Genomic DNA, 10,462 nt, shown 5'->3' on the forward strand with positions numbered 1-10,462 from the left:
AGGCTAACTTGTTAGCCGTTATTTGTGGGAGGGGTTCGCGCGCCCACAACGCTTAAAAGAGGGCAGGCCGAGGCTACAGGGATGTGCGGTTCTCGACTGAACCCTCCCTACCTTCCCTCTCGTTCACATGTATATATATATATATACACACACATAGATTCATTCTACACACAGAGTATGCCCCCTTATTTGGCATTACTGTGCACCCGGACCATGGCACACCTTAGGTCTGTATCATTCCGTAGCAGTTATTTGTATATGTATGTATGTTGTTTTTCAGGTCATGACATCATAGTCTACACAGGTAAGTGAACGCCTTACACAATTATTAGATAGCCCCATACCCCAGCTGCACACATGCCTCTTTACCACACAACAAAGACCTGCCTCCGCCAACAGCTTTGAGCGCAGCTGTACATTTGTCTCTTTTTAGCGGTGTCTGAACACTAAACAGCCATAGGCCCATAGCACTAGTGATCCTGTTACTGGCAGCAACTCAACATCAAAATGATCACTAGAGAGGGCAAAGAAATCACTCATCTGGGTCTCTGGTGTCACTTCCACACTGAGCAAAGTACTACAGAACGTCCCTCACAAATGAGAGTGTGACACCATAGAAACAGGCGAGTGGTTTCTATACCTTCTCTAGGACAGGATCACTAGTGTGTAAAGGTCATAGAACAGATATATCTCATAATTATGCTGCAGGGGGGTGGAGCTGGTTTAGTGCAGGTTGCAAGAAAATGAACTTTAAAAATCTAAGGAAATGAAAATCAAACAATGCATTCCATGTTTACCCGCTTTCATAAACATAAATCATTTCTTAATACTGTTAAAATGCTTGCGAGCAGTACCAAGTTGTACTGGAGGTTTGGCTGGGCTGTCTTGGGACAGGAATGTCTTGGGACCTGCTGGAATCATTAAACACTGGGTCGTATTTCTTAAGGTGCCTAGAAGAGGAAAGTTTACATTGCATCATAACAACCTATTGGAATACCGAACCTCCTTCTCAAAGTTATTCTAAAGAGGAACTACACCTTCCTATCCTCTACAGCCAAGGGTTGTGCCATCTTAGCCTCCATTTGGAATGCAGTTTGGGGGCAGAAATAAGCACACTGGCAGCCATTATAGTTGGTATGCCTTAAAAGAACCTGTTTTGGGAGACCATTATATTGATGAGTCTAGTTCTGCTTTAAGTAAAAAGTCTGCATTTCTCACAAACACCAATCGGATTCAAACCTTAACTCCTATTTGCTATTGAGGCAGGACAGACATTTGTTATTTTCACAAGAACGCTCACAATGATTGGTTGCTGGAAATAGCAATACAGTGAAATGGGTGCAGTTCCTTTTTAGCACCCATACTGTGTGACTATTCACGCAAATTACTATAGTGTTTAATAAAGAGACAAAGAACAAAAATAAATTTTTGTATTTATTGCTTACAAATATTTTAAATAATGGGCAGTCTTTGGTAAAAATAAAAGCAATAAAGAATAAAATATTCACAATAACATTACGTAAAGTATTGCACAAAACATTCTTCAATACACTGGCAATAATAAAGGAATGTTCAGGATCCTCAATGAGGAAATGATCTGTACAACATTCAATTATTTAACACTATCTTACGAAATGCTCTTCGAATGTCGAGTACGTCCAGCGCCCTAAGGGTCCCCATATGTCACTGAACTGGATAAAAGATGTCTCCTGTCCCTACAGTGCCTCATCTCATGATCCAGAGACCAGTAACCAAATGACATTTTTATTGAGTAAAAGTAGTGACTGTGCAGCATTACCTCCTCATTTCTACACTACAGCAACGGCTTCCCCAACCTGTACATTTTACATAAAATAAAGAAGGGGGAGAAAAAAAAGACGCAGGAGCTTAAGTAGTCCTCAGTCAGCCCTCTATGGAAAAGAGGAAAATAATTAGCATGTCTATGGTTACACAGACATTAGAAGTAGTGGTTCACTTTGTGCTGTCGCAGGCTGGTCCGGGTTTCAAATGCTCCAAGTGGCTTCTCAGTTCTGGGCATAGCTCTAGCAGACAGACTTCCATCAGCACCTGGAAAACACAAAAACATTCTTATGAACTAAACAGCCAATGTCTTATGCTGGCCATACACCATGTGACAGATCACAGACACTGATTGCACACAGGTAGACCTTTATCAATTAGATGACTTCTAAAGTTAATTGGTTAGCCCACATCTTATTTAGGGGTTTCATAGTAAAAGGGAGGCAAATACTTATGCACACCTAATTTTTTTTTTTATTATTAGGGTTTGCATCACAATAAAAACTATTTGTGCCTACAAAGTGGTAGAGTGTTGTGCACATCACACAGTACAAACTCCCCAAAAAGTCAATATTATGTCCAGGTTGTAATGCAATAAAACGGGAAACCGCCAATGGTGGTGTATACTTGGTAAGGTACTCTATATTTTACCTGCAACTTGAAAAATATCCACCCCCTAAAAAACAAAAACAAATATGTTGGCATGCCATATTTCGGAAATGGCATCTACTCTAGCTGTTTTGTGTAATGTATAGGCCCCATGGATTGCCATGTTTCCATTAGCCCACCACAGAGACTTGTACCTGATTTTTTCATGCACAGTTCCCAATCTAAATCTACACCTGTAAGCACATGAATTTTTAATGTAAAACAGTTTATTGCTGTACTTATGTTTACAAATTATTTAATATTTTCTGATGTATTTCAATATTTTACAAAAAGGAAAAAAAAAAAAAACACTTCAGCTACCATACAGGGGGGGAGGGTACTGTAATGCAAATTCTAATATCAATCAACTGTTCCACCATTGTGGTACAACACAAAATGCTTAATGGGCCAGACCACAATCTATATTGTCCCACAGAGCCAGCCAGGGGGCCGGAAGGAGCAGGCATGGCACAGGCAGCAGAGAAGGACCATAGTAGTGATCTCTTTGGTCTGATCTGACATGTTCCTCCACTGAGACTAAGCTAGAGCTCTTCAATCAGCAAAGCTCTGGCTTCCTGTAGATTGCAGTATTCTAAATCATAGGGGGTGTCGGACCGCTGCGCTCACATAAACAACAGCGGTTCTTCTTAGCTGTCTGTGCTGTGGAGCAACGCACAACATTAAGACATTTGATGTCAATTGGGCTTCAAATCAATTATGCATGTTTAAAAAAACTTCTGTTGCATGTTTAGAAACAGACTTGGCACCCAGCAGTGTTGGGGCTGATAAGAGAAATGAAGGTGAGAAAAATGGAGCTGGGGATCAGACAGACTGATCACAGAATGGAGAGACATGGGTATAGGCAAAAAGATTGGCATGCTAATCTGATTCACGGAAGTGTTCTCTTATGTTTAGCCACTGGAGAAGAGACTTTAAATAACGGGTTCTTCAGATATGCCTGAGAGGAGGTACTACCAATCATCGACTCGTGCGTTTTGCACGAACACAGAAACGTACAAACAATGAAATAAGGGAAGCTTCTTTACTTACATAAAGTAGATGCTTATTAGCTCTGTTTTCTTGAAGTGCATTAAATATTTTGATTATACCATGACGTGCATTCTGCTGTCCGACTAAGTTCTGAAGTGCATCTGAGTACAGGAAGACATGAAGAGTGAAATTCACAAATATATTGGTCCAACCTATCCCTGCATAACAGTATAACTTTAACTTGGAGGGGTACTTGCTGCAAAAACACAACTGTACTTTTATTTTCCAGCAGAGAACATAAAAAACAGCTGACGATCTGTTTTTAATTGACATTAAAACTGCTTTCCACAGAAAGCAGCAGCTTGTCTTTAAAACGCACATGTTTAATTAATGTCAGAAATGAAAAGCTCAATACCTATGACAATAAGCTGTAGAAAATAATTGTTACGGCAAAAAAACAGCACGGCACTGTGAAGGACATATTTTTAAACTAGCCTCGGGGAGCAATTCAAATAAATGACAGCAGCTCTGTCTACAGACAGTACTCTCCACAATACACAAAGATGACCGCATATGTATATTGAGCTATTAGGGTTTGAGGTAGAAAATTGGCTAGGTTTATACCATCATGAAATATGAAAGACCTCCATTTTGTCTGAGAATTCATCTTCTCATTGTCTTAACTTTAAAAATGAACAACTAACAAATGACCTTTCCATTATCATCTCTTTCACACCTTTATTTTTCTTTACTTTAACTTTCAGGATGTATCAAAAGTCTCATGGTTTCCTGTAAAAACATTGAGTCCTTTAAAAAGTAGAAACCAGACTAGGTTTAATTTCCTCAAAACAGACAGATCGTTCTTATCAGGTGTTTGAGGTGACAGTTGTTGGAATAACCCAAATTTTAGGTTGGACTTTGTGGTTTTGGATAGTTAACTATTTTGCTGTCGTGCCAATTAATCAGTTTCTATTGGATAATGTATATCTTCAAAGCCACCCATTGGGGTATGTAACTGGGATGCATCTTATTAAATATGCTAATATCTTTTGTTATATGAACTCATGTAACCAGTTGCAAATGTGCATAATGACAATCAGACATTGTGTCCAATACGTATTGATCAAACTGTAATGGCAAGAACACAGTTTCTGTTCCTGGTTCCAAAGGTGGTCTATTTCTGCCAGGACATGTTCAATAGAAACCATCTACACTCAGAAGGATAAATACAGTGTATGTGCTCTACAGCTTTTACCAGTATAAGAGATAAATGGAAACACATGTAGAATGCATGGTAAAAGCATCAGAATGCATTTCACCTCTCCCACACGGATGTGAACTAGAGGTGCACCAAAATGAAAATTTGAAATGGAAAAAAACAAAATATAATTTAAAGCATATTTTTTTATGTATTTAATTTTTTTACTTTTTAATTTGTATATATATATTTTTTGTTTATTAATTTTTATGAAATATTTTTATTTCCTAAATTTACTTTTGGGGGCTTCAGTAAAATATCAGGGGTCTAAACAGACCCCTGATATTTCCCATTTACAATAGAAAAAAAGAGATTGAGTCCTTTTTCTGCAGCCTCTGTTATAAATGAACAGGAATCCACTATAATGAGTGTTCCTGTCTGTTCATACATTGTGGATATAGTAGTACAGTAGAGTTACTATGTACACAATTATGAATGAATAGGAAGTGATGAAGAGCATTTCCTATTCATTCATAACTGGTACAGAGTAACTCATACTATGTCCAGTTATTTACAGTTTGCGATCACCAATTGTTGAGTGCTTGTACCGCTCTCCATGCTGTCAAAGGAGTCTGAGCTCACGTCTGTCTCAGCCCCCACCGCTCTCCATTCTGATAGGTCACAGGAGGCCGAGGGGGGGGATGGGGGTTTCTCTCCTCTCCACTGGACACTGCGCTCTGTCAGAGGGGAAACAGAGCAGTGCACAGCGTGGAGGAAAGAAACTAGAGATGCCATTTTTTGCAGAAATGTCGGCGGCCGAAATTTCTATGCATCTCTAATGTGAACATAGCCTTAAAGCTGGGTACACACGGATTAAAATTCAATCCGTGGCTGGCCCTATCTCCTCAACAAAAGTCAATTTTGTCAAAGGGACATGTTGGAAAATTGTCGGCCAAACAGTGCTTGGAATCATTTGGCAGGCGCTGCTGTCAGAATACAGAGGACACAGAGGGAGATTCACGGTTAGTGTGGATGGAAAAATCTATCATCCCCCATGTGTACCCAGCTTAAGAGGTCAACACTACTGTGTCCTGTAGTGATTAAGGTGTCAGCGGAAGAAACCACAGCACATAGTGGGAAACCAGACGAGTGAAGATGGAGGTGCAGACAAGAGGGGCAGGTAATTAAATTTTTTTTCTTTGCCAGCAGAGCAGAGAGGTTTTTCTTTTTTTTTTAATTACAGCAAACCCTTCACACACATTACTTCACTAAACTAAGGAAATGTAATCAGAGGCAGAGTCGTGATTAGGAGCAGAGGTTGTGAACCTACTGGAGTGGGTCATATTAGACAGTGTGCACTTGATAGTTACTAAAGCAATTCAACATGGAAATCAAGTCTGAGTAGCTTTTTTTAAATCCTTTTTTGTTCCATGGGATACGTAAAGCTTCTACAGGTGTATTTCTCGATATTTTGAAGTCAGGGTACCCACTTATTCATAGTAGACACCCCCTTTTTCTAGGCCAGTATTTTTCTCTGTCTTCCAACACATTATATGACAAGAGAAGAGGAGGTCCTTAACAAATGACCAGAATGTTATAACAAAGTAATATGTAAAATCATATGAATGGCTGTGTTTTCCTGAAACTACAATGCTCATTATAGATTATAATAGCCAGCTATCATTGAGTTAGCACAGCAATGGCTAGAAACAGATAGGCCCTATTTCCTTTATAGCTGAAAATAATCTATATAACAAAAGCAGAACCAAATACAATGTCAGCTAACATACTTTCTGAACAATACACTGAGAGGTCACTGAGCTTCTATAATTGCACTATAACAAGCCCTAGCATGCATCTCCAAAGCAGGCGAATCACAATGGAGAAGGAAAGGCTGTTATTAGATTGTGTTTATCTTTACTCAAGACAGGGACATTGGTGTCTGCAGGTTTTACAGCATAATGACAGTGAGGTGGACTCTGCTGTGTATAAATACCATACACAACCCTATCATAGCAGTTCGCTCACCGGGGATGTTTTCAAGTAGTTTTTGCTGAGCTTTCTGCTTCGTTTCCTGACACTGAAGCTCTGTTCTTGAGGTTTTCATAGGTGCTAATTTTCCATTTGGCCAGAATGCATCTCTGAATACATTGATATAGTAAACCAGCATCTGCTCGCTGAAAATCCAATTTACGGTGTCCCGGATCTGTCTGAAAGAAATAAAAAGTATAAGGGCAATAGTGTACATGATATAAAAGTACCAGTGCATTTGGCTGCTGATTGTTCTACATGCCTCATCCAAAAGGGACAAGGTGATCTTAAGAACTTAAGAACTTAACTCAACAGCCGGTTTAAGAGACATCAATTTTTTTTCCATTTGAGCTTGACTAATGTTTAGATATGTTATCATGTAAGCAAATTAAAAATCCTGACTTTTACTTACTTTGCAGTTATTACCCAAAAAGAAAGCAGATCGTTATAATGTTATAAACAGAATATCACCCTTTTTACAATTACTTTAGAATAGGGTAGGGAAGGGTTAGAATCTCTGTCAAATTTCATTGCCACCAGTGTCTCCATTGGAGAGGTTACTTCCTATATCCTAGGTAGCGATGTACCGATACTGGTTTTTCGGTATCGAGTACCGATATTTGTTTTAAGGACTCGCCGATACCGAAAGTCCCATTAAGGAAACCTGCTGTGTAATAGCTCGCCTCCCGACTTCCCGATTAGCCTGGAAGCTGGCTCCATGCTCCCTCGTCATGTGACATGAAAGCATGGAGTCGGCTTGCTGGCCAATCAGGAAGCCGGGAGCGGGTAATGACTCGCCTCCCAGCTTCCTGATTGGCCAGCTGAATGAGTCAACAGCAGGCCACAATATAAATCTGTTATTATCCCCAAATGTAATCCAACAATACAATATTTAAAACTGGAAAGGAAGATTCAAAGCTTACTTGTTTATGGTTCTTCCAAATGTAATTTGTACCAGTGCAATTAGCGTCTTTCTCACCCACTTAAACACTACAAGAAAACAGAAACACTTGTTAGGCCAGATAATACTACTTTGGATACTTACATGGCCATTTATTCTACAATTGACACACTAGATTATAGGTGTAATCTATGTCTATTTCACCTGAGATATTTTGCAATACCATTTGAAACAAATCATAGAAAACGGGGACCAAGATCTATGACAAGACCAAATGGGAAACAAATTGCAAACACAGTGTACAAATTCAAATTTATACAATTAATATCATGAAGAAATGAAATGTGAAATGAGGAAAATGTGTTTCCTCATTTTGTTTTCTGTTCAGTACACTGTAGTATTAAGCTTAGGCCTGTAGATGTCAGTGTTGCAGTAGTGGTCTAAATATAATTTGCCTAACAAACAGTCCATACTACAAGTGGCGGCTGTGAGACAGGTGACGTATGAACAATGATGCATCACATCATCATCATGGTATTTTGTATAACAAATATCTGCGGTGTGGGTCAATAATGAACACTAACTTCCCCGCAGTTCGAAGATCTCCACAATCAGCATGAAGCATGGCTCGGCCAAGGCATCCTTCTTCCCATCCACATCATCCCCATAATCAGATAAGTCGCTGTCTTCCTCCGTTTCATCCTGTAGATGCACCAGAAAGTCATGTGATGACAGTGAACAAATAAGAGGTTGTGTGCTTTTAAGTCAGCCCTTTGCTAGGTTTAGATAAGTCAGTCAGATGTCTTTAAAAAAAAAAGCAACCGTTGCAAAACAAAGTAGCAGTCAGTCTACGAATGTGGGCAATGAATAAAATGTTAGCCAACAATGAAAAAAACACTGCTGAGTCAATGTCTAGTTTGTAGACATACAATTAGTATATTTTGCAGATTGTAGCTGTCCTCCACTGTATGGCCGTCAGCACAAACAGCTTTCACCATTGTCTGACTGGGTAAAGAATACAACATGGTAATGGTGTACAGTGATCAGCTTACTGAGGCATTCAATCAAATCATTAAAATATAGGATTATGTATATTGATCCATGTTTAATCAAATCTGCAGGTTCAACAGCAACCAGATCCAGGTTTTCTTCTGCAAATGCTATTTCTAACAAAGGTTTACATTTTATTGACTGCTGAATGCCAATAAAATTCTGGGCACATTTCTGGTGAAGGGAACATAAAATGACATAGCAAAGGGCTGACTTCAATCACTATCTTGATCAACTTTTTGTCATCCAAATATTAGTAGAAGAGATACTACAGATCCGCTGTAAACCCTACAGTATTCTATAAACACACAATAATATGAGCAATTCTTTAAAAACTCATACATTGTAATAGCTGGGGAGAGCTCACCTCTTGGTGAGAAAAGAATTCTCCAGGAAGTCTTTCCAAAAATGAGGAAAGAGAGAAGGAAGATTTCTTGCATTGGACATCTATGACTTTGAGGTGCTCGGGAGACGGGCTCAGGAAGGCATAGAGCACCTCACTCTGATATAATCTCTCATCAGAAAGCAGCTTCTGTAGATAGAAAGATAAACATCTCTCAATAAATACATCAAGACACTTCAGAATATATTAGAAAGAATTGTGATACTTACAAAATGATATGTTACTTACACAGTGAAAGGACTATAATTACGCATGTATGACACTTTTCTGGCGGTACCAACGCTTTAAAACAGCATGTGCCTTATTCCTGAAAACCCATAACAGAAGTCACCAGCACTCGGTGATGTGTGCAAGAAGTAAAGCACTTTTTATTGAATTGTCACATGCGTCATACAGCCAACGTTTCGGGGGCCACGCAGGGTCCCTTCTTTTGGGTGACATAGTGACCGTTCGTCACTATGTCGCCCAGAAGAAGGGACCCTGCGTGGCCCCGAAATGTTGGCTGTATGACGCATGTGACAATTCAATAAAAAGTGCTTTACTTCTTGCACACATCACCGAGTGCTGGTGACTTCTGTTATGGACTGTATCTGACACGGCTCCATCCGCGTTGCCACTTCAAGCACCAACCTTTCAACAAGGTTTGTACGCTGTATGGAGTGCAGGTGATTTCATATTATCGATTATTCCTGAAAGCCTTGCGTCCTTTTTGGAAACAGTTCTGACAAGTGGGACAGATTCAGGTGGTTCTTATTAGCGCCAAATTAGGAATGTGGTGCTATGGCTGTGATAGAGTAAAAAAGAATTACTGGCAGTTTACAGATCAGCAAACTGGTGGTAATTAAGGTTCTGGTGTACAGAAAGGATGAATAAAATGTCACCAGCACAGCAACAGTATTGCAGTCCAAAGAGTTCGTTTATTGGAACGTCATGTCCCCAAACCAACGTTTTGGTGACATGACGTTCCAATAAACTAATTCTTTGGATTGCAATACTGTTGGTGTGCTGGTGACATTTATTAATTTTTATACTGTGTGGTGGCGGGCGCCATCCGCGGGTCACTACAAGCACCCCCCCCCCCTCATTCAACTTTGCGACAAGTTATATTTTTGTTTATCTGGTGTACAGAAAGACACCAGTGCTCAGAGTGTGCCATGTATGTGCTGTAAAGCTGTCATGAATGCGATAGCTTCCAGTTCATGGTTCATTGGCTGCCAGAACACCGACCTGCAGGGAAATTCCCTAGCGGGCAGCTTAATGTAAACAAAGGGGTCCGCGCTGCTGGCTGACATTACCCAAATATGGGGGACCATAGCCTAAACTGGTGGGGCTTAGAAAAGAGGATATGTTGTAGTAAATATATGTACTGCTGGGCAAATGGGATATTTTTTAGTTTTCAAATGTGTTGTGAGCAATTATTAACAAGCATCACATAAATACC

At 39.7% G+C, this 10,462-nt stretch overlaps 1 protein-coding gene across 1 annotated transcript in view; it reads right to left on the bottom strand.

Moving 5' to 3' along the window:
* Nucleotides 1-1,437: 1,437 nt before the first annotated feature.
* Nucleotides 1,438-10,462, bottom strand: part of SNX25 (sorting nexin 25) — a 134,822-nt gene continuing 125,797 nt past the window's right edge. Inside the window, exons 15-20 of the mRNA XM_018561297.1 lie at nucleotides 8,986-9,150; nucleotides 8,153-8,270; nucleotides 7,591-7,657; nucleotides 6,665-6,846; nucleotides 3,499-3,599; nucleotides 1,438-2,067 (exon numbers count right to left, since the gene is read on the bottom strand). Coding sequence (XP_018416799.1) covers nucleotides 1,972-2,067; nucleotides 3,499-3,599; nucleotides 6,665-6,846; nucleotides 7,591-7,657; nucleotides 8,153-8,270; nucleotides 8,986-9,150 — 729 coding nt within the window. The 3' untranslated portion in view covers nucleotides 1,438-1,971. The remainder of the gene's footprint in view (nucleotides 2,068-3,498; nucleotides 3,600-6,664; nucleotides 6,847-7,590; nucleotides 7,658-8,152; nucleotides 8,271-8,985; nucleotides 9,151-10,462) is intronic.

Source organism: Nanorana parkeri, unplaced genomic scaffold (assembly GCF_000935625.1).
Source record: "Nanorana parkeri isolate BGI_ZX_2015 unplaced genomic scaffold, ASM93562v1 scaffold513, whole genome shotgun sequence".
NCBI lineage: Eukaryota > Metazoa > Chordata > Amphibia > Anura > Dicroglossidae > Nanorana > Nanorana parkeri.